Consider the following 24330-nt stretch of genomic DNA (forward strand, 5'->3'; position numbering starts at 1 on the left):
TATTCTGAAATCCGACAGCGGATGTTGTTGTCAGCTGACATTACTTCCTCCTCGCGGATTTCTCTTGAATGATTTCACCCACAATTATCTTCTTATTCGTTTCAAACAAGCTACATCTATTTATTAGTGAGGGAACACGAAGATAAATGAAATGTCTGCAAAACCCACGTGTTTGATTGTGGCGAGTGCGTCTCCTCAAGGTGGGTCCATGAGCGCGTGCGAGTTGATGTGACGTTAGGCTATAGTCAAATAGTAGTGATACTGTGACGTTAATTAATGTGATAAAGTGCAGTGCTGAGTTCACAGACAGTTGTGTGAGAATTGGAGCTCAGCCACCGTTAATTGATTTTAATTAACGTGTTAGCTCTGGTCAACGTCGCTTGCTAGAGCTAGCTTAGCGTCACAACCAGGCGACGTGTTTCTGCTGCAGAAGAGCTGTCTAATCAGGTGTCTCTTTCTCCAGGTGTGTCAGCGACGTCATTCCATCAGTCCTTCAGCCTTTGTGCCTCCGTGTTTAATCTGCAGACAGCCACACCTGGGGTAAGGAGGCTTTTCCTACGTGAACAAATAAACCACTTAAAAGTATTGTTCTACAGTGCTAATAAAAAAGCTTCATCATTTACTTCGGGCTAAAAGTAAAATTATGATATAAAATACTGCTGTGATTAATTAAATTTAACATGTTGATGTGTCTAACTAACCAGAGTTTATGAAACTTCCGCACTGAGGACAGAGGAAGAGCTTGTCCTCATCGAGGGTTTCTTTTAATTGCAGGGGAAGCCAATAGACTTTGTAGGAGTTGATGAAAGCACTGCTCGATGGGTGCAGGACTTCAACCTGAAACCCTACGCAACACCCGCCAAACTTGAATCTATAGATGGTGAGGTTATTTATTTCATGGTCATTTTGGCTGTTTTTTGATGTGTGCCATTGGTTGGACTCTCCTCAGTTGTGTCACGATGACCCTCTTCAGGTGCTCGGTACCAGGTGCTGCTCATCCCGGACTGTCCCGGAGCGCCGAATGACCTGGCACACAGCGGCTCCCTGCACCGCATCCTCACACACTTCATCTCTCACCAAAGTGAGTGTGAGGCTTTTTAAAAGTGTATTTTAAAGCAGTCGGTGTGTAATGCATGTGTCTGCGTCTCTGTATGCAGAGCCTGTTTGTGCAGTGGGACAAGGCGTGTCGGCGCTGTGCTGTGCCACTGAGGGACAGCGGTGGATCTTCAATGGCTACAGCTTAACAGGGGTTAGTCTTCCTCGAGTAAACATGAGGGCAATTTACATAAATATCTTCATGCGGTAATGCCTGTACTAACAGTAAGTGCTTCTGTCAAAGCCGTCAGTGTTTGAACTGGTGCGGAGACCTGACTTTGCCAACCTGCCCTTGGTTGTGGAAGACTTTGTGAAAGACAGTGGTGGATCATACACAGGTGAGCTGACCTGCACTGACAATTTGGTAAATACTTATTTGGCGTTAAAAAAAATTACAAAAATCCTTTCATGTGTATGTCTTCGTTTTTCAGCAAGTCAAGAAGATGCTGTGCATGTCGTGATAGACAGACACTTAATAACTGGCCAGAATATGCAGTCAACCTCACTTGCTGTAAATAACCTAATCCTGCTCTCCAGTGCAAAATAAGAACAGAAACAAATTAACATCAGGAGCATTCAAATTCAACTGTTTAGTTGTTCGACATTTATATTCATGTAATTAAACAAACGTTCATCTCGGATGCTGGGTAAGAACTGATGTTTGGCAACATTGTAAATACAACTTCTCAATGCTGTTATTATGAACATAATCAAATATCAAAAGCAGATGCAGTTTTGAGGAAGTCAGAAGGATTCACAGCAAGCAAAGCTGCACCCAAGAGTAGAAATATGTGTGTGCACAAAAGAACAGATTTTTTGGGATTTGGACTGAGGAGAGGCTGCTGATGTCTGGTCAGTGAACGAGAGAGAAAATAACCTTTCATTTCAACGTTATAGATATTGATTATCATGCACCCTCTGTTGATGAAGGGAGATGAGTCACTGCACTTTGACTAAACTGTACAAATTGAATTGTTTTCCACAATACCATCAATGATGAGGAATAAAAACATACTGAAGTATCTTGTGTCTGCTGTGAGTATTGTTTGAGTCAACAAATATGGCATTTGTTCATGTAGAAGGGATTTCAACACTTTCATGACCCTCAAACAAGTTGAGTATTAACCAAATTCTGTCAACGGCTCGTTTCAGTTTATGTGACCCTAACTTGTAAAACAGAAACATTTTAGCTGCATATAGCTCCCGAATGTTTGGTGCTGTGTTTAAAGAAAAAAAAGAAAGTAAAATCCATGTGCTGCTGGTCCAAAGTCTACAGTCTTCTCTATCAAGTCCAACTCTTATAGGAGATCATAGAAATAGTCCAGTCCTTGTCCTAATTCCCATAAGGAAATCCCTGTTCCCAGTTCAGTCGCTAAAGAGATCCTCAGGTAGAGCGACTGTAAAAAAGTAAATAAAAAATGTTAATCTCCCATGTAGCAGTTAACATAAGGAAAACATTTCTTTAATGATCTTAAAATGTGCATAAGACGTACCTTCAATGACGGATAGTACACCACATGCTTAACGGCATTGCTCCTGAAATTAATGTCAAATAGTTAAAAGATGCTGTTAAAATTCCAGCAATTAATTTTTCACTTCGTGTAATTTAATCAGTACCTCCTGTAGCTGAAATAATGCTCTGCAGAGTATTCGTCCCAGAGAAGTTTTGGCCTGTGTTCTCGCAAAATCTCGATGTACCTACAGGAAATCAGAGACAGATTTAAGACTACGTTCAAGGATCTGTGCTTTTTTTTAAATGCCAATTTCACACGGAATAAGCAAACAATAATTGAAAGTGTTTTTTGTTTCTTATTTGGTAATGAGTGATGTCATGTACTTGGGAAAACCGATCAGTTTAAATCAGTTGCGTGGATGTTGCCGGGCCACAGTTATTTGGCGGTTTTATTCCCCTAAACTTTGACTTTGTTGCTTATTTGTTCATGAGTATTTTATTTTGAAAAACAGTTATTTTAAAGCTTTCAGGGGCTTTAAATGGGAAATTCCATGGATGTAACAGACTTCAACATCTGGTGTGTGGAGTTGGAAAGAAGTTTATCAGATCTTTGTTGCCCGCCCCACTGGTTGATGTTAGTGGCTTGACAAACTGCTACTTGCATAACACACCCAAATCTACAACTGAACTGTCAGCGGCTCCCATTGCATTATGGATAAAATAGGCAGCAGGTTTAGAGACAGAAGACTAAAGTGTAGAATAAAATAATCTTTGATCTATTTAGACTTTTTTTTTAAGCAATCCATTGGGATGTTGACTGTTTGCCACAACGCTAAATCAGAATGAAACATCTAAAAATGTAATTGCTAAAAATGTAAATAAGGTTTTACAGCAGTAGTCACAGTACTGTCTCACCTTCCTCCCAGGGTTGGCTCTGCTCCCTGGCTTGCAAAATCCAGGCCATACAAATTGAGTCCAAGCAGGATCTTTTGCCTCCACTGAGCGTTGGGAGCAAGTTGGAGAACACAGTCCCTCACCCAGGGGAGGGGGGAGCTCGGGCCCGGTCTATTAAAGAACATTTTAAAAAAGCATTAATGCTGTGCATCTTCTTGTAGCTGTCTGTTACTCTACTCATGTCCATTCCCTGAAACATTCCCATTGCTGCCACAATGCATGTATGGCCATCACTTGTCTGTGACTCACCTGGCACCACTGGAGTAGTCGTACGTCATGAGGCTGAATCCGTCCACCACCGGGGCCAACTCCTCAAACTCCTCCCTGCCAAACATACCTGGCTGGCCGTCACTGATAGTGGTGGAAAAGGAAACAAACAAAGGAAAGTCAGCACCAATTTAAGTGTACTTTTACATTTTCTTTTGAAGGCGCTGAAGGAAAACCAATTTATTTCACCTTGTCACAGCAGGTGGGATGACAAGAATGCAGTCTAATCTTTTTGCCTTCAAAGTTTCACATATGTGTTTCACCAAATGGACCAGCTCCCTGCACAGAAAAGATTTTACACATGTGTTTCTTTGTATTTCTGTCATCACCTCAGATTAAAAAAAATACATATACAGGACTGTCTCAGAAAATTAGAATATTGTGATAAAGTTCTTTATTTTCTGTAATGCAATAAAAAAACAAAAATGTCATGCATTCTGGATTCATTACAAATCAACTGAAATATTGCAAGCCTTTTATTTTTTTTTATATTGCTGATTATGGCTTACAGCTTAAGAAAATTCTAAAATCCTATCATAAAATTTTAATATTTCCTCAGACCAAGTAAAAAAAAAGATTTATAACAGCTGAGTGTTTGTCAAGGCTCAGGAAACCCTTGCAGGTGTTTCGAGTTAATTAGACAATTCAAGTGATTTGTTTAATACCCTACTAGTATACTTTTTCATGATATTCTAATATTTAGAGATAGGATATTTGAGTTTTCTTAAGCTGTAAGCCATAATCAGCAATATTAAAAGAATAAAAGGCTTGCAATATTTCAGTTGATTTGTAATGAATCCAGAATGCATGACATTTTTGTTTTTTTAATTGCATTACAGAAAATAAAGAACTTCATCACAATATTCTAATTTTCTGAGACAGTCCTGTATATGATGGTCAGATACAGATGTGTCAACAGAAGAACTCACTTCCTTTTGTTACCTCCCAGCTGGCTCCACAGCTCCAACGTGAAACCATCGAAACCTTCAGTCTGCAAGGCCACAGCTTCATTAGACGGACTCCGGACACACACGGTTGCATGGGAGTGAAAGCTAAACACAACACCTACTTACCTTTGCAACATTCACCAACTCAATTCCCAGCTCCTCAATTTCATCTTCACTTTCCATCACATGCAAGTAGTCCTGGTAAGACCAGCCGTCAAATAACAGCCGAGGCACTGAGGGTAAAGAAAATGAAGCATCTCAAACGAAGGACCAAACAATAGAGTCTCATCTGAAAACACTTTCATACATTAACAGATATGAGTTGTGGTCTACTCACCCATCCGGACTTTTTTACTCGACTTGCGTACAGCTTTGACCCAGCCTGGAGAGACAAAAAGACTCCTTTATGTACATTAATCATTAGAAAACAGCTTACATTTGACCATTGGTGACGTGGATCCTTTACCTGGGTCATGATCGTGGAGTCCTGTAACTTCGAAGGTTTCCGCTCCTCGTCGGTGCAGCTGAAGCCAGACTGGGCACACCATAGTTAGTTTAGCACCAAATATTTTGGCAACATCATAACCATGGGAATTCCACTGGAGGATGAGAGAAGTAAGACATGCAATTTATAGATATTTAGTCAAAACAACATACTGTACACACAAAAGAGAAGATTCAAGAGTGTCTTAACCCTTGTGTTGCCTTCGGGTCATTTTGACCCGAATCAATATTACACCCTCCCCCCGCCTTTGGGTCATTTTGACCCGATTCAATGTTTCACCCTCCTGTTACCTTTATATTTACTAACATATTTTACCCTTTGGGTTGAATTTGACGACAGCAATTAAAACCTCCAGAAAATTATTAGAATTAATATTGTTTTCCAAGTTTAAGTGTGAGGCACTTTATGTTTGTTTGTTGACTACCGAAAGAACACCGACATTAAACATTGAATGGGGTCAAATTAATCCAAAGGCGTGGGGAGGGTGTAATATTGAGTCGGGTCAAAATGACCCTAAGGCAACACAAGGGTTAAGTCAACACATAAATGTCTACACGCATGTTGAAAGAACTATCGGTCGCTACAATCATTCCTCTTTTACGTCCTAATACATAAGCAAAGTAAGAGGGTTACTTCTAAAGTTAAGGGCCAGAAGTGGAAATCATTTTCATTGTTCAGTATCATCACCTCGGAAAATATAAGGAACAAAAAGAGCATCAAAATACTCAGACACTAAATGTACCATCATATAAGACATATGAAAACATTACATCTTTATTGTAGAGAACCTGGCATCAGTAAATATTTGGCATTTGTGCTTGAAAAGAGAGTTCAATGATAAATTTAATATCACGGCAGTTACCAATTCATTCTCCGTGAATCCTTAGTGAACCAATGTTTTTGTCTCGAACAAAGTTAGTCTTTTAGTGTCTCCAATAAATTGAAGGTGTGCACAGGCCTTCACCGTCAAGCCAGTTTGGCGAGGAAGAAAACCACAGCGGCGAACACTTCCGCTGCACATATGGGCGTGCGAGTGTGGCAATAAAACCGACTTGAAATAGTCTATATCCTTTAACGCTGTGTCGTCCAACGCTGAACAGCAACAAGGGAGGAAGTAAACATGTCAGTGACTTACTGGGGTGACATATCCAAGCACCGGTCCTTGAAAGGTTTTCTTGATCTGAGCCCAGTGTCTCTTTTCCTCCTTCACTATGTCTTTCCAGGACGGGTCCGACACAACGAGGCCTCTCTCCAGCACAGACAGCTCAGCTGGAGATGCCTAAACAGTGAGAGCAAATGAAAACAGCACATTTCAGGGACAGGTGGAACATAATCATGAGTGGACATGAGGACATGAGGGCATGATGCCAATCCAGCAGCATGCCAGGGCGACAGAGGACTGGTATGCCCTGCAGTGACAGCATGAAACAGCTCACACCCAGTCCATGGTATAGACCGGAAGTTGGAACATATACATTAAACTCACCTCAGCCACAGCTTTGTGCGACTTCTTTGCATCAGTTTTTGAGAGAGTGGCACTGACCAACACGCAGCATGAGATGGCGTGCAGGAGCAGCAGCAGGAATGATGTATTTCTCATTTTAACAACAACAAAAACGCAGTTAACTCTTAAATATAAGAACGGGTTAGCTCAGAGTCGGCAGGTTTTGTAGTGGCACGCGCTCCCTTCTTGATTGATGTGGTCGATTAAAAACCAGCATATCCCGCCTCGCGTGGCAGTCACACAGCACAACGAGGCAAAGCGGCAGACACACAACATGTATGATGAACGACCTGGTTCTGACGGTCGGGCGGGTTCTGCCAGTTTGAGTGACAACTTAGCACAACGTGTTTTTTCGGAGCGTCAACGAAGCTGGGTAACTTCCGCGTTGCGTGTTTTTCAAAATAAAAGGTGCGCGCGTGAGTGACGAGACGTCATCCGAGTCGTTAGGCGGCAGTGTCGCCGGAGGGCTGGCAGGCTCGTTTCACGAAAGACAACATGAGTCAAAAATACACACACACCGGTGTTAGCAAGAGACTGTCAAAGTGGGTCCGTGTGATTAACTTCAGCCTTTCTGTCGTCGGCTCTTTTCTATTCAGATAATCGAGCTTATTAGTTAACTGACATCATCATTAACAGGTGCGTGTCTTTCTTTCTGGGTTGGCAAACTAACGTTAGCTTTCATGTAGCTTTAAGCTAGCACATATCTGTCTTAACTACTACGCTTTATCCTGCTCGTTTTTCCTCATGCACATCCAGAGCAATATGTGACGTAACGTGACCTAATTTAATGGCTGTGCTGGTGGGAGAAGTGTATATGCTTTATAACGTTACTTAAGTAGAAGTAACACGTATGTAATACAACAAAACTCCCTTAATCTAAGTAATACATGATGAAGCCTGTTACATTAGAGCACTGGTATGCTTCCCCCCTTATTATTAATGAGAGGTTTCTCTAACCTATCTCTAAATTACAACACGTTTCATCAGTCATATTTGAGCTGGCGTGTAACATTAAAACGTAACAACAGATAGTTTAGTTATTCTGTTCTGATCATCTTTTGGTTCTTTCTAGTGAGAGATGGCGGTTGAACAATTTGTGTCAAAGACACTCGAGCTTCTCCAGGAGGAAAGGGAGGCTGAGATAGAGGAGACCAGGTATGTAACATAACATTTAGACTGTGGTACTTTACTTAGTAAAGGCATTATTCACAACTTCAATGCCATGGGTCAAGCTCCAACAACACAGGATCCTGCACTTCCCATAATGGCACGAAACAATGACTGTGGCTTTTTGTTTTTTTTACCTTCAGGATATGGCAGGAGAACATCTCTCTCAAAGATCTTCAACATAAAGGAGTTTGCCTGCTGAAGTTGCAGATAGGAAGTCAGTCCACAGGCCTGTACGGTCGCACAGTCGTCGTCCTTGAACCAAGAAAGCATCTTGGTTTCTTGGCTCTGCCAAGCAACAGCTTTGGACCCGGTGAGATGGAAGAATAAAACATTTGATCTGTGGGTTTCATTGTGACTTTAGTTTCATATTTTGCTTATTGTGACATGTTTGTCTTTTGTTACAGGGGACATAGTTGGGTTGTATGACACTGGTGGATGCACCCCAGCCTCTCAGATCGGCACAGGAATAGTGACGAGGGTCAGCCAAGTTTCTATAAGTGTGGCCTTCGACGATTCAAATGATGGCCTCAGCTTTGATACGGGTGCGCTTCACAACCTCCTAAAGTTGGCAAATGACGTCACATACAAACGGATGAAAAGGTGAGTGAGATTTTTATGTAAGACGGATATATGGGAATTCTGAAGACTTTAAAACAAGTTAATTTCTCTGTGTGTTTTTTGCCTGCAGTGCCTTGAATACATTGAATGGATACAGCAATGGACCAGCTGCCAATCTGATAAATGTTCTTTTTGGGGACTCACAACCATCCTCGCAATCACAGCCAAGTAAGTGACACGTTACAAAGCAAATATAATCAAAAGATAGTTGCTCTGTGAAATTGTGCTTGTTGGTACCTTTTACACAAGTATGCAACATACTCTACGCTTATTTCAAAATGTTGCATGATTCATACAATCAACATACAATTCTGGGTATGTTATTTTGTTTCATCAGATAAAGTACAATTCTTTAACTCGAACCTGGACGATTCTCAGAGAGAAGCTGTGTCCTTTACGCTGTCTCAGAGAGAACTGGCTGTGATTCATGGACCACCAGGCACCGGGAAAACCACCACAGTGGTGGAGATCATCTTGCAAGCAGTAAAACAGGGACAAAAGGTGCAGGAAGTATATATGTGAATATTTCTCTCCTAGTGATTGATTCAGTTACATTTACTATGTTCTGTCAGTGCAGTATGTCAGTCTAGACAGGGTGATTTTCACATTTGTGTTCTGTGTTTGTGCAGGTACTTTGCTGTGCGCCCTCTAACGTGGCTGTGGATAATTTGGTGGAGAGGTTAGCCCGGTCCAAGGCAAAGGTCCTCAGGCTGGGTCACCCTGCCAGACTTCTGGAGTCTATACAGAAACATTCTCTAGACGCCATCCTTGCACAGAGTGACAACGCAAACATCATCGCTGACATCCGAAAGGACATCGATAAAGCATTTGTAAGAAGGTTACTGTTTGCTTCTACTGGCATGTGTGTGCCATTGTGACTGATTTACAAGTATTTCTAAATCTTTTTTTCTTTTCAAGATTGGAATAAAGAAAATGCGTGATAAAGGACAGCGGGTGAACTACAAAAGAGAAATAGGGGAGCTTAGAAAAGAGCTGAAAACAAGGGAAGCAACAGCCATAACGCAGATCCTAAAAAGAGCCGATGTTGTGTTATCAACCAACACAGGTCAGTATTGGCTTTGAGGGAAGTAAATGTAATTCATTGGTTGCAGTGATGATGAAAGGCAATTACAGTGCATTTGTCTGCGTCTGCAGGTGCTTCTGGCAGTGGTCCTCTGAAGTTCCTGCCAGCGGAGCATTTTGATTTGGTGGTGATAGACGAGTGCGCTCAGGCGCTGGAGAGCAGCTGTTGGATCGCCCTGCTCCAAGCACGCAAGTGCATTCTGGCTGGAGACTACAAGCAGTTACCACCTACTATCAAATCACAAATGTAAAGTAGCAGGCGTTCCTCTCTTTTCATTCATATGCAAATAACATTCAAGATTTAGTATTTGTCCTGGGACAACATTTTTTAACATCTTCCTCAGAGCTCCTGTAAACATACCAGAGTACCTTTTCCAATTATGGCTAAGTAAGAAACATAATCTGATTGAGCTCTTAAATAACAACATGAGATGGGGGTTTTTTTCTCACTTTCTGAGCTTAAACACTCAGAATCTCTGCTGATCTGCTTCATCGGGACAGTTTGGGTTTGATCACATTTTAAAGTGTGAAACTGTCAACAACAATCCATCCAATGCTAAAAATCAAACCACTTACACAACACAAACAAAAACTCAAATAAAGAAATCTCTCATGAAATTAAGAAAACTGTTCTAACTTTGGCGGAAAATGTGTGTTCATGTAGGACCCCATCGACCATAGTCAGAAACAGATTGTTGTCTCTAAGATCCTTTGACAGGTTGTTATTGTTTGTCTCACATTGTTTTCTTTTTGCGCTCCACAGGGCTGCATCTAAAGGCCTGTCACTCAGTCTCATGGAGAGACTTATCCAGATGTACGGGGACTCAGTGGTCCGGATGCTCACAGTTCAGTACCGCATGAACAGTGCCATCATGGACTGGGCCTCCAAAGAGATGTACCAGGGAAGACTAACCGCTCACAGCTCTGTAGAGAGACACCTGTTAAAGTGAGTGTGAGCTTGATGATGGAAAGTACGTCGCGTTTGTATTTCAGTGAATGATAAATCATTAAAGTGTGAAAAAAACAATCTCTTTCATGCCAAAGGGATTTACCAGGAGTCGCCTGTGTTGAAGAGACCAGCACGCCACTTCTCCTCATTGACACTGCGGGCTGCGGCCTGAGCGAGATGGAGGTCACAGATGAGCAGTCCAAAGGCAATCAGGGTTAGTCATTTTTATTGCAAGATATCAAACGTTATCACAGTGAGTGTGCTCTGGGATCTAACACGGATGACTTTTTCCTCAGGTGAGGTCGACATTGTTGAACTGCACATAACGGCCTTGACTGAAGCTGGAGTTAAAGCTAAAGACATCGCTGTTATTGCTCCATACAATCTACAAGTAAGTCACTGAGTTGAGATACTGCAGTACTCAACTAATACTGCTGAACTGTGTCATAGCATTCATGCAAAACTTAAATTTCGATCTACACTTTCAACCGTAATGACAATAAAATACCCAATATCCAAAATGGATGAAGTGAAATCAAAAGATCTTACAGTGATGTCTCAAAATAATGAACTGACTTGTATTTGGATGCGTTGTCTCCGTACAGGTCGATCTTCTGCGTCAGAAACTTTCTGCGAGGCATCCGGAGCTGGAGATCAAGTCTGTGGATGGATTTCAAGGCAGAGAGAAAGAGGCTGTGGTGTTGTCGTTAGTTCGGTCCAACAGAAAGGGTAACTCATTGAGCTGTGTCTGGCACGCCATGATTGTTTGCAGCAGTCATTGATGTATGTGTTCACTGCTTTATTTCAGGGGAAGTTGGATTCCTGGCAGAGGACAGAAGGATCAACGTGGCCGTTACACGTGCGAGACGTCACATCGCTGTTGTGTGCGACACTCAGACTGTCCAGACTCATGCTTTCCTGAAGTCCCTGATCAAGCATATGACTGAGTTTGGCGAGGTCAGAACAGCATTTGAGTACATGCAAGACCTCGTGCCACAGAACTACACCCGTGACCACAAAGACACAAAGGCTAATACGTCTGCCAGCAGCTCCACATCCACCAAACAGAAGGTGAAAGATCAGCCTCCGAGCCGGGCGAAGCCACAACACGAGAAGTGTCCTGGTGGCAGCAGTAATGAACATGCTGCTGCGACACAGAAGCACACAAAGTCAGTGACCGAGGAAGAGCAGGACATGACCAGATGTGCTGAGATCAGAGTGCAGGTGGAGAGCTTTCGAAAGGACTTAAGTCAGAAAGAACTACAGTTCCCATCATCATTTAACTCTCATGACCGCCTGCTGGTCCACCAGATCGCTGAGGAGCTGGGCCTCGTGCATGAGAGTAAAGGTGAGGGTAAAGACAGGTGTATCATGGTGACCAGGCCTCTGGTGTCAACACCGGCTGAGAGGCCAACACAAGCAGAAGAAGAAGAAGAAGATGATGATGATGATGATGATGAAGAACCTCAGGAAAACGAAACAATCCCCAACCCCCAAAGTGAGCCGCTGTGTCAGCCTCCATTAGACCTGAAAAGTTTACATTTGGATCGAATGAAGAGGGAGCAGCAGAAGAGGGAAGAACATGCTCAACAAAAACAGCAACAGAACAACATCCCACCCGCGTTGGCCCAGTCGTCAAAGAAGCCCAAGTCTGCTAAAGGTTTGAAGTGGAAACATCTCATTCTTAGAGTTGTTTGAACGTGCCTGCTCCAATGTGTGTGCAACAGGTCAACTCTTACCGTTTCCCTCCCAGGAAAGAGCCGAGTGAAGCCCGGCGCTTGTGGCATCGCTGCTGCTGCCGCTCCGGATGAGGACTTTGACACGCTCCTCGACGCCGTCATCAAGGCTGAGCGCGTGTGCAGCTTCGTCAGGTGCAAAGCGTCTGTGCTGATGCTCGGACAGCTTTGCCTGTTCTGCAACAGGCAGTATTGTCTCGGGCATCATATCCCGGAGGTAAGACGGGAGCAGACCCCAACCAAGTAGCAGTTGTTTTGATTGCTGTGTTTACTAGACGCTGGATTCAAATGCATATACAGTTCCAAGAAAGGCTTTACTTTTCTTCTGTGCATTGATTTCAGCAAAAGAGACATTTCACCCCAAAATCAAACATACATATTGTTAGTGTTACTTGTGGTGCTAATTATCAACCTCGATTGTGTAGGTGTGAGGTTCCTAGTTTTGGAGATATATGCCATAAAGACATCTATCTTCTCAAGGGTATAATTACACTCAGCCTGTAGCGCACGAAACGCCAAAAACATACATTAGAAAAACATGTCTATGGCCAATATTGCCAAAACTAGGCTACTCAAACCAAAACAATGTAGATTGAGGATAAATGTGTAAGAGGATAAATACGTATTTTTGATTTGGGAGTTAACTGTCCCTTGTTAAATGTATAAACATTGTGTTTTTCTGACGTGATAGTCATGTTGTCATGTTGTAAACCCTTGTCAGGTCCACGGCTGTGGAGATAAAGCCAAGTCTCATGCTCGGATGAGAATAAGCAAAGAAGGCGTTCTGTACGCAGGAAGTGGGAAGAAAGACAAATCCATGGACCCCAATAAGAAAGCCTATCTACAAAGGAAATTGGACTCTAAATTGAAAGCTATGTCATCACAGAGGAAACCCAAAAACAAAGAATGACAGATAAGGCGAGCAAACAAACTTTGTAAATTCCCATAACTAGAGACTTTATTGTGAACAATTAAACCATAAAAAAGTTTGAAAACGTCTTGTTTGATCAAATTTACATATTATAATCTGTGTTGCCTTTCCAACATTCATACAGTATGGTTTCATACAATGTGCTACTAAATCTCATGAAATACATCTTGAAACCGCCTCGTGTTCCTTGTAGCAGCTTTGACACTCTCTACAAAGTCCTCTTCAACGATACGGTGTCGGGTCTACTTTACATCCACGGTGACTGTCAGAGGACAGATTGTCAGTGGGGTGGAGTTTTTCCCATCTTCATTCAATCCAGGAGAAAAGTAGGGAAACACCCTCTCTTTGAATCGATCTTTGAACGTGTGCATCGTTGTCAAATCGGCAGCGTTGATGAAAACCACCTTTCCTTTGTCGTAGTCCAGCTGGACTGTAATCCTCTCGGGCTTCTGCTTCAACACCAGCTTGGTGCGAGGCGAGGTCTGAGCCCAAATTGAGTCCCCGTTGCACAGGGCGATCACCCAGAATCCCTCAGCCGGGTTGAGGAAGACGGTACTCTTCCTTTTGATGGACTCTTGGACGACTCCGATGCACCATTCCTTTCCCTGGCCCACCTCCACAGTCCAGCTGTGCTTCCCAGATGTGAAGCCGGTGGCTCCCAGCGCACACACACGATTGGTGCAGCGTTCAGGGTTGTCCGGTAGGATTTGCTTCCTGCTGTATTGAACACTGGTCAGCTCTTTAGAAAACATTAAGTTGGACTGGGCTGTGTTTGGATCCAGAGTGATGGGGACTGGAAGTATAAACCAAATTCAGTTGATTGAAAATGCCTCGCAATAAACTTTATCTTTGAGCCCTTGTGTGCTCACCCACCACATGTGACGATGTCGGCCATCTTCTTCCAAATTCCAAACCCAAGTAATCCCAGATGATTTGCAGAGGTGATCAGGATATCTCGGATACATTCTGGCTCTCGAATAACGCATTTTGCCCTAAAAAAGGTTCAAATAATTGAAATATTGTCTTATGAAGACATTGATAATAATGGCAGATAGTGAGTGATACTTACCGTTTCTTCATCTGCTTGTACTCCTTAAGGTAAAAGAGAAAATAAAAAAATACATCATATTGACAACATGCTAGATGTGTAGTTATATGCAAACTCACATGTAGATGCAAAGATTTTTTGAATCAGTATTGACAAAAAGAGTACACAACTTTAAGTGGACAAGAAAAGATAGGTTAAATATATCAAGTACAAACATGAAAAGAAACATCTAAATAATTCCAGTCCACCGCGGTCCAGACTGGAACATCTCAACCATTTGATTGAAATTTGGAACCGACATTCATAATCCTCAAACTGTTTAAGTCTGGCATAAAATGTGGGAATTTCTATAACAATTGTATATACGGATATATACAACATATTAATACATGTTCACATAAAGAAGAGCCAACTGAGATGAACATGATAACATGCTTCTCATTTTATGGTTTGGATTGTCATTGACATCAGTAAACACGTACCTTTAGAAATGGTAAGTCCTTTGCTCTGAGATATGCCTCAATATCCCTGACGGTGGACGAGAGGCTTTTGATCTGGTCCGTGATGTTTTCCAGCTTCTCGCCCATCACCTGGGTCTTGATTTCCTTTTCCTCGTTGAGCACCTTCAGTCTGCTGTTCTCCTCCTCCTGAAGGAAGAGGCGGAGCTTCTCAAACGTCTCCTTAATCGCTTCCTCGTTTTGATGAGCTTGGCTCTGTCCGGTGGAGAAAGCTGGTTATGTTTGTCCGTGGACCCGAGGAGCTGCGGTGTTAACTCTGGGCCCAAAACAATAGAGAATACAATACTCTATTAACTTTTACCTGAATATAGTTTTTGGTTTCCTCCCAGTCCACTTTGGTCTTGATCAGTGTTCTGAGCTTTTTCTTCAAGGACCCGAGCATTGTGGAAATCTCCTTCTGAAATTATGAAAAGAATCATTAAGAGTTTAAATCTTGAGCTGAAACAATATTTACGATGAAACAATGTAGTCAATGGACAACATATGTATTTTCAACTATCTCAATAATCAATGTGTTACTTTTTCCTTAATAAAAAGATGATGCTGCATTGTTATACACTAAATATAAAAATAAAATTAAAAATCCATAGCAGGGCCACAGAACATTGTAGTGATTGTACAAATATATAAATCAGTCAGGCACAGGTAAACAACAACAAAAGACATGATGCAGGTCGATGATGGTCGACCAGCAAAGTCAAGACATACAGACAGCCGACAACAGAGAGACCTGACAACAGACAGACAGTCGACAACAAACAGACAGAGAACTGACAACAACATACAGACAGATAGTCAACAACAGACAGACAGACAAACAGTCGATGACAGACAGAGATCTGACAACATACAGACAGTCAACAACAGACACAGAGACCTAACAACAGACAGACAGAGAACTGACAACAGACATATAGTCGACAACAGACAGACAGTCAACAACACCTGACAACAGACAGACAGTCAACAACACCTCCTGAAAACAGACAGAGACCTGACAACAAACAGATAACTGACAACAGACATGACAACAGACAGACAGACCTGACAACAGACATATAGTCGACAACAGACATACCTGACAACAGACAGACAGAGGGAAAGTTCCACACAGACAGATTGAGGACAGTTCCGTTCTCGTGCTGACAGAGCTGGGTGCTAACTAACCATTTCTTTAATTGAGCTTTAAATGAACTGTCTGTGGTTCTCTGATCGATCCTGGAATGGAGTTCCAGTCTGGTGCAGCTTGTACAGAAAAAGCAGACTAACTGAAATCACTTTTCTTGAGAGGGACAATACAATCCCGTCTTGTGAGTCGATTTGCAGTCGTGTTGACCTTGAGACGGGCTGCTCTGGGAAACTCCATGATTAATTATGTAATTGAGAAAAATACTTAACATGAAATAAATTGTTATTTGCAACCTAATTTATACCCTAAAATAAAATAAATCCAATCCCAGTAGTAACAAACTTTTGCTCTCAGAGATCACTAATTGTGTTTCCTGCACTGGAGTGTGTGTGTGTGTGTGTGTGTGTGTGTGTGTGTGTGTGTGTGTGTGTGTGTGTGTGTGTGTGTGTGTGTGTGTGTGTGTGTGTGTGTGTGTGTGTGTGTGCAGTTAATCCTGTCATTTCTGTAGTTTATATTTTTACTCTACCTTTTTCTGGTCGGCCGCCTCCTCCACCGGGCAGCACTCATGAACTCTGTGCTGTTTTGTCGTTTGGCAGACAAGACAGATGGGCTCCTGGTCATTGTGACAAAAAAGCTTCAGCTTCTCGTTGTGAAGACCACACAAGTCTTGGTTCCCGCTGGTCTTTTGCACTTGCTGATGGTCCGCAGCTATCTTTAGTGCCAAATTGATAGGAGGCCTCCCAGGAACAGACACAGTGCGACACACGGGGCATTCTCTGCATCCTTTCAATTCCCAGAATTTCTGCAAACAAACTCTGCAAATACTGTGGCCACATTTTAGGAGAACAGGAAGGTGATAAATCTCAGTACATTGAGGACAAAGTAAGTCCTCGTCAGAGAACAAAATCCCTGCCATTCGGCTGAAGTGTTCCCGTAGAGTGAGGTAACAGGAGTGCTTCCTTCCTGCTCTTCAGGTGTTGTGACCGCAGGCGGTTCGACCCTGAAGCTAGTTGGAAAACCAGTACGACTGGTTAAATACGCTTCTAGCAACCCTCATAAAGTACGTTAAATCGGCTCCTAAGAATCGATGGAATACAACTGCAGATGGAAGCATAACAAATATACACACACACATATGGATATATAAAACAATAGCCACTAGCAGCACTCAGATCACAGAATAGACTTATATTCACTTTCAGTGCCATTTATTTTCCACTATGAAATGTTTCCACATTTGACACAGTACTGTGGTTTGACTTAATGCATAAATATATTAACAATGCATTCTAGTCAGCCTCTAAATCATTCTAACCATGGTATTATCAACATGAGGTCTAGGAAAACATAAGAATGCTACTGCATGTATTTCCATGTTGTGTTATTACTGCACTCTGGGGAGGGCAAAGCTTAGAGGCAAATACCGAGGTAGTTTAAATCGTTGAAGATGAGCCTCAGTGGTGCAGTGAAATCTCATTTATACCCAGACCCGAGAACAAAGGGTGGAGAAGATGTCCATCATTTTGAAGTTCAACATTGACCTTACTACAGGTTAACAACAGGCAGGTTAATCAACATTTTTTTGGATGCACAACTTCAAAAAAGATCCAGGTGCTTAGTGATGCGTGAGAAACAGGTGTGGAGCTGTACGAGTAAAGTGTTGCTCTCTTCTTTCATGCTGCCACCCTACTCGCCTTTCATAGAGAAAACTATGTATTTTTAAAAAGTTTTAAAGCTACAGTTTTGTGAACTGAGGATAAAGGTTTGTCACCTCTTTGCTTTAATTATGAATGTTTAAAAAGTGTTAATAGTAATTGGTGAAACTATTGATCCTGGTTTGACCACTCAACCTAAAGGATTCATGTCCTGCATCAATGTTTTAAAAGAATATTTTAAAACACTTCTACTACAGTCTTACTAAAAAGAAACTTAAGGGGAGTTTACAGTTTTTCTACTGTATGAAAGACCTCGTTTAAGCCACGACTATTTTAATTGACAGGTTTTTATCCCCCAAGTCACATTATTACTTACAATATATAAGGAATATGAATGGTAAAAGCCACTGAATATTAAGAAATACTATATTAAACAATTCCGAAATAAGTAAATGCAGTTGCACGAATTTATAATTTGACGACATCTTTTGTTTCTTATAAATAAAACATGCAACATGATCTGATGCAATTTTTGGCTTTCTTCCTCAAAACCACCTTAAGATGACAATGCCCCTGCGAGTAAATAATCTGTATAAATTTGACCAATTAATTCATATGTACATACAACTATAAATATGAAAGCACCACATTAAAACAAAGTACTGTTTCTCCTCTAAATGGTTATCTGACGAGTGTGTGATTGGTCAAAGATCCTTTCCCAATAGGTTTCCTTCTCAACAATATTTGTCCTTAAATTGCAACAATAATATGTTGATGTCAGACTTAAGAGTAAAACATGGACAGAAAAGGTATTTCTATGAACACAATGTGTGTTGATGTGGCTCCTTAGTCTTGATGAAAAAGGCAAAACCGGAGCTGCATGAACCAGTCCTGTAAAAACATACTAGATTGTAAATGGTTAAGAGTTTTTAGCTCATTTTTAGGTTTTACATAACACCTCAAATAAATCAAACCTTTGAAACAAATTAGCATGAGAATAGTATGTACATAAATACAATAATAAATATACCATGTATGAAATCAGTTACATTCAAAATGACTGTACTCTGATACAAAAATAAATAAATCAGACAACGATTAATTAAAGAAAAAGTGGATATTGTGTAAAAGGTGTTATGAGAACTGGAACAAACCCTGCGACTAAGATCACTGAAGATCATTTCATCATTTCACAAAATAATTCTAATACATAAAATAGCAAATACAAGTTATAAATGCTCTTCGGGCGGTCCATATTCCTCTAGATTTAAATCCTGCAACAAAGAGAGTCATCAGAGCCACTGTGGGTTCTTACTTCTTCAGCTTGTATTGAAATCAGTCCGTTAAACCTCCACCGGCAGCTGTAACTCACAGACTGATGTCTGTGAATACGATGGATGCCTTGACCGTGTCCTCAGAGCCGCACTCTGCAACGCTCCGGGTTCAGTTCCGCATCCTCTTCACGGAGCAGTGAATTGTTACTCCTCAAACATCTTCAGCACATCCCGAGGCCGCCTGCTTCTCTCAGATCAGTCAGGAGCCTGTGAGGCGTCGCGCTTCGTCTGCAGATCCAACGCACAAACGCAGTCGCACAATCACACAAATCCAGGCTTCATTGAGGACTTGAAACACTTGGGACAACCCTTCGTGCCGTTTGTCTGCAGACACCTGAAAGAAGACAACAGCCAAGTGTCAACTTCTGCGGCATTTGGACGTGTACACGTCCAGAGATACGCGTATTCATGCAGGTCGATTTATATTTGACGCCAGATCCGAAGACCTCACTGTCGTCAATGAGGAAATCACACTCAAAGATCAAGAATAATAAGTAGTACACCCACTTGAGATGGAAAATGTGGGAACAGGGTAAGGCCTGCAGTTTTTGGTCCCTGTCCCCGATGGACTCTCCACACATGCCGCAGTAGAGCTCCAGCTCCTCCACACACTGCAGGAACTTCACCACCTGGTCCCTGAGCTCTTCCTGCTGCCCCCGGGTTCGATGGATCCCTTCACTCAGGCAGTGCACCTTCAGCGAACACAGCTTCAGACAAAATCAGAAAAGAACCGTCAATGTGACCTGTAGATTGTTCGTATGATTTATCTACCACTTGGGTGAAGGGCTGAAACTAAAGAAAAGGCCATTGTTTTGTCTATAAAATGGCAAAACAGAGCAAAAATATTCCTTTGTAACTTCCCTCGAAGTTGACGTCTTAATATATCTTATGTCCAACCAATAGTTGATAATCATGTGTGACAAAGAAATCTTATTCCCAATTTATTCAAAAGTATTTTAAGAATAAATGTTTCTCCAGCTACAGCAAACACAGAACGCTTATGTTTACCTTTAAAGACACCAGACCAATGTCAGCGTCCTCAGTAACGGTTCTAAATATGTCTCAAATAATGCATCTGGCTGTATCACACTTAGCAAAGCATTTGCATCGACAACAAAAGGTACAGGGCCCAACACAGATCCCTGAGGAACTCCGAAGGTCACTGGTTTCCAGCCTGGCATCAATTACCACCACCTTCTGTTTCCTATTGTGTGGGAAGTCCTGTATCCAGTCTGTAACTCGGTTATTCATACAAATGCTTTTCATTATTGCTTAAAAAATGACTGATACAATTATTTGATTATTAAACTACTTGCCGATTAATTCTGCATACAATGTATTGATTATTGGACTGATAGTTGGAGCTCTACTGTACTTCCTGTGTAACATCAGTTACCTTGTATCCCATCCCATCTGACAATTCCTGTGCTCGCTGCAAAGAATCAAGAGCCTGCAAAATAAACAGTGAGGTAGGCACTTATTCTAAAAAACAAAAAGTCTTAAGACTGTGAGGTTTGAAGTGAAATATACATATAATTATAGATACCTTGTCAAATTCTTTCTGCAGCAGCCAACACTTTGCAACTCCCAGGTAGACGTGTGATTGTCCGAGACGGTTTCCAATCTCAGTCATGATACTCAGTGCAGACTCGTAGCGAGGGAATGCTTTCTGGATGGATGAAGAGAATTACCAAAATAAAGCTCACCATTTAGATGCCAGCACAACAAACAGTTAAGGAACCAACTTTCTGTGAGAAAGCAATGATAAATACACCAAAGACAGCATCTTCTCTTTAACCAATCAAGTCTGCTCAAAGGGCGGCATCTTACATCAGCGTCACGTCTGCAGCGGTGTATGTCTGCAAAGTTTAGTAAGCACAGCGCCTGCAGAGGACGGTCACTGTGCTGCAGAGCAATCTTCATCGATTCCTGTTGGAGTGTAAGACAGAGAGAGGTTTTCGAGAACAAATTATTTAGTTGAATCTCCTAAACTGCGAGAGCAAAGCTCTTATTAAATCATCTAATGATGGGAAGTTATCTAAAATATGTTTGGATCATTTGAAAATTGGAATTTTTAAAGTTAGTCAGGTTTATTGACAGCATATATATATATATAAATTAAATGGCAGTATTGAACTATATATAACATGATGTAGAAACTGCGTCTTAAAATTAAGTCTAATTTTGAATTTAAAATAATTACACATTTAACTAAAACATTCTGTGAATGAGGGCTTTTTTTATAATAGAAAAGACACGTAAATCCTGAAACTGAAGGCCATATTTAACTACTTTTACAAATTGCATGCCGTTTTTTAATTTAGCCGTTTCAGTATATTTTCAAATGAATCAGACTGACAACTGATGCCAAACAAGAGGTGTTGTTGCTTCCCCTAAAGGACTCCTCTTGTACCCGGGTATTCTAAATATGACAACATGTGTACATATTCTAAATGTGTTTGGCTGAAGTAATACATCTGAAATGCATCCTGCTGTCTTGTTACTTTACTTTTGCACTCCAAGGCAATGACATCAAGCTATTTTTCACCCTCAGTACATAATTAGAACAGAGTAAAGACTAAAGCTTCATTAACACTTTAAACCAGCCCCTCTATGAGCATATTTCTGTCGAGGTCTAAGGCCTGGGACAACAGAACAACTGCGGCTTGCACCTGTCAGCACATCTACAGTATTTGCAACTCCGACATACAAACGGCCAAAGACATCAGGGGGCAGGGGACTTTGTGAGGAAACAAAAACAGTGACATTCTCCACAAGCTATTTGAGTTTGTGAGTCCAGATTCTGAGCACAGTTGGACCAGTTATTGAGTGTTGGACAGCTATAAAACAATACCTCACAGCACTCCATGGCGTCTGGCAGGCGCTCGAGTTTCCTGTAGGCGACAGACATGTGGTACTGGCTCATCGCTCGATACTTGAGGCTCCAACCCTTGCCGTAGTCATTGACGAGCTCAGCTGCTTTACATGGGAAGAACAGGGCTTTCTCATAGTCCTGTGGGCATACGTTATAGACGAGTAAGACCTCTGATAGTCAAATGGCTTTCAGGTTTGTTATCCGATGAGAATTCAGCCTTTGACAGTATTATGGGAAAGGTTGAATTGTCATAGGTTTGAGTATTTTTATATTTTTTATATTAGGCTCATTATCTTTCCATCTTTCATAAAATAATGTGACATATGATTGCAATTTACAAACGCCGCTTCCTCTCAATCCCATTGAAACCAATCCTCCCGAGGAAGCCGCGGGATTACTCTAACACATCTCTGATGTCAAAGGTACTACACGAACACTCCCTCCGCTTCTCTTTCACAAAGCCCAGTACCCCTTGAGCTAACCATTGATGGTGTTTGCTTGGATGCTCTGCAGTGTCACCATACTCTGCAAATACGTTGGCAACCTCAGTATTGATTGCGCAATCAAGTCACACGTGCACAACAAATGGTTTTACCCAAATAGAAAACCCCAATAGGTCAAAATATGTTTCACAGAAAAAGCAAAGTTCTTATTTAGGCTCCCTGTCTGTAATATGCAATTCAATAATGATTGCTAAAGACATTTGGTGAAAAGCTAATGCTAAGCATCAGCTTTCAGAACAATCTGGTTAATTCTATAAAAAGTACCTTAAGGTGGACATAAATGTTCCCCAGACTGCAGCAGACTCTGCACTCCAGCATCTTGTCGTCGTTGTTGTGTGCGTAGCGCAGGGCCTTCTCGTAGCTCTCCAGAGCTTTCTGGAAGACGCTGAGGCCCAGGAAGGCGTTGCCCATGCTCAGGCACACCTGGCCGTTGAGCTGCAGGCTGACGGTGGTGCCCTGCATGTTTAAGCAGGTCTTACAGTAGGACACCGTTTTCTGGAAGTCGCACAGCTTCTCATTGCTGCGCGCCAAGTTCAGGTAGCCTTCCGTCAGGTAGTCTGGGTCCTCCATTTCTCTGGCTGTGTCAATTTGATCTAGAGCGTACTGCCAAGAGAGAGCGAGGTGATGGAGAACTTGTAGGCAAATTGTGAATAAGTACAAAAGAAATGATACTGAATAAAAGCCAAATTATATGATGCATTTATTCAAAGACATTGGACCTCCCAGTGGGTGCTGCTTGAGTAAAGATGGTTATGTCAACAAGAGACCCCACACTGATACTCGGGTTGCAGGACACTTATTTACTCTGCATCGTGTGGAAGCCACAAATTAACTCTTGCCTTTCAAGATAACTGGAAATGGAACCAAGAGCGTGACCTTTGACCTCTTCTTGTTTAATAGTCACTAAATAGTTGTAGAAATTTACTACGGCATGAACTGTACCACTTGTGAGTGGACATGGTGACATATCAAATCGATAGGATACTCAGCAGCACACTCGCACAGCGCTCCTCGCAACTCAAAACATGATCACACTGGAGTGAAAATGTGAGATTGTCTTGACATTAATTATCCAAACCAAATGACAACACTGATAATTAGAGTAGGACAGACAAAATATATATATATATATATATATATAACATTATGTCACACACCGTTCTTTCGGAGGCTTACCTTGAGCATGTCTTTATATTTTCCCATTTCTGAGTGAGCCGTTATCAGGCAGCCTAACACCCGAAACTTCCCCCCAGGATCTGAGGTCTTCTCCAGCACTTTAGTCCAGACATGCAGGGCTTTGTCCGTCTGATTGGACTGATACAACCTCAGGCCCTTCTCTATCTGCTGCTTGGTTTGGTCCTGGCCCATCTCTGGTGCAAGGCGCCTCATAAAAATATTCTTTCGTTTAGGCCATGTAATTTCAGTGAGGCAGCAAGAAAGTAGATCCTTGCCATGCACAGAACAACTCCAAAGAAGATCCCTTGAAGATGATCCTCCAAGAGGTCGCTGACAGAAGGCCTACCAGATCCCGCTCTCTCAGCTGCGGCTGTGCTCAGATGGAGAGGAAACTGAATCCACCAAAGTAAAACGGCAACGCACCAAGACCATTATCACCCGTCGCTTCTCGGAGATCTGCAGGGCCAGAAAGAAAACCTTCCCCATTCAACGCTGCAAAGATCCCCTCTCACCACAAAGTGTTCAAAAATTCTCCGTCAGATTTGCGCTTGAAAAATGCCAAAGAAACACGTTTATTGACGGAGTGCTAGCAGTGGTATCCCAGAATATCGACTCCCTCCGCACCCCAGCGAAAGGAATTCTCAACACCCCCGTGTCCAACCCCCTCCACCTTCCTCCTACTGCTGGCGCTACAGCAGATGGCCTTGTCACTCTAGACCATGTGTCCCTTCAGGAATTCTGTCCTGCCCTCAGCAAGCAGCCCCAAGGTCACTTCAGCTCCTAGCGATCTACCTTTACACTCACTCGCTGACCAAACACTGGACAAGACATGTTTAAATTACAGCCCTCTGGAGCATTAAATACACACACACACACACAC

At 42.0% G+C, this 24330-nt stretch overlaps 5 protein-coding genes across 6 annotated transcripts; 2 read left to right on the plus strand and 3 right to left on the minus strand.

Moving 5' to 3' along the window:
- Positions 1-44: 44 nt before the first annotated feature.
- Positions 45-2117, plus strand: gatd1 (glutamine amidotransferase class 1 domain containing 1). Of its 2 annotated transcripts, XM_056417374.1 has the most exons (7): positions 49-200; positions 464-540; positions 775-880; positions 974-1081; positions 1158-1249; positions 1340-1433; positions 1527-2117. In XM_056417374.1, the coding sequence occupies exons 1-7, from the start codon at positions 152-154 to the stop codon at positions 1640-1642; spliced, it is 642 nt and encodes a 213-aa protein (XP_056273349.1). In that variant the 5' UTR covers positions 49-151; the 3' UTR covers positions 1643-2117. The 2 variants fall into 2 exon arrangements, with proteins under 2 accessions (XP_056273348.1, XP_056273349.1); XM_056417373.1 differs by having other exon boundaries at positions 45-200; positions 1340-2117.
- On the minus strand, positions 1667-7097 carry chid1 (chitinase domain containing 1). The gene is made up of 12 exons (XM_056417370.1): positions 6708-7097; positions 6357-6500; positions 5183-5315; positions 5054-5098; positions 4843-4949; positions 4699-4760; positions 3959-4048; positions 3752-3853; positions 3464-3613; positions 2713-2793; positions 2589-2631; positions 1667-2492 (listed from the first exon to the last, which is right to left on the minus strand). Exons 1-12 carry the CDS (start codon positions 6819-6821, stop codon positions 2394-2396), a joined length of 1170 nt encoding a protein of 389 aa, XP_056273345.1. The 5' UTR covers positions 6822-7097; the 3' UTR covers positions 1667-2393.
- Positions 7098-7230: 133 nt separating this feature from the next.
- Positions 7231-13377, plus strand: ighmbp2 (immunoglobulin mu DNA binding protein 2). The gene is made up of 16 exons (XM_056417005.1): positions 7231-7361; positions 7798-7880; positions 8036-8205; positions 8300-8495; positions 8584-8681; positions 8851-9014; positions 9143-9343; positions 9432-9579; positions 9669-9843; positions 10360-10542; positions 10641-10759; positions 10842-10936; positions 11151-11274; positions 11354-12205; positions 12299-12498; positions 13003-13377. The coding sequence occupies exons 2-16, from the start codon at positions 7804-7806 to the stop codon at positions 13189-13191; spliced, it is 2991 nt and encodes a 996-aa protein (XP_056272980.1). The 5' UTR covers positions 7231-7361; positions 7798-7803; the 3' UTR covers positions 13192-13377.
- On the minus strand, positions 13211-16823 carry LOC130194981 (zinc-binding protein A33-like). The gene is made up of 6 exons (XM_056416207.1): positions 16434-16823; positions 15080-15175; positions 14743-14973; positions 14282-14304; positions 14086-14204; positions 13211-14005 (listed from the first exon to the last, which is right to left on the minus strand). Exons 1-6 carry the CDS (start codon positions 16821-16823, stop codon positions 13455-13457), a joined length of 1410 nt encoding a protein of 469 aa, XP_056272182.1. The 3' UTR covers positions 13211-13454.
- A 270-nt stretch (positions 16824-17093) lies between these two features.
- On the minus strand, positions 17094-24064 carry rapsn (receptor-associated protein of the synapse, 43kD). The gene is made up of 8 exons (XM_056417006.1): positions 23451-24064; positions 22539-22877; positions 21751-21909; positions 20727-20825; positions 20443-20565; positions 20293-20346; positions 19404-19603; positions 17094-19230 (listed from the first exon to the last, which is right to left on the minus strand). The coding sequence occupies exons 1-8, from the start codon at positions 23661-23663 to the stop codon at positions 19158-19160; spliced, it is 1260 nt and encodes a 419-aa protein (XP_056272981.1). The 5' UTR covers positions 23664-24064; the 3' UTR covers positions 17094-19157.
- Positions 24065-24330: the final 266 nt, after the last annotated feature.

This window comes from Pseudoliparis swirei, chromosome 6, assembly GCF_029220125.1.
Source record: "Pseudoliparis swirei isolate HS2019 ecotype Mariana Trench chromosome 6, NWPU_hadal_v1, whole genome shotgun sequence".
In the NCBI taxonomy this organism is placed as follows: Eukaryota; Metazoa; Chordata; class Actinopteri; order Perciformes; family Liparidae; genus Pseudoliparis; species Pseudoliparis swirei.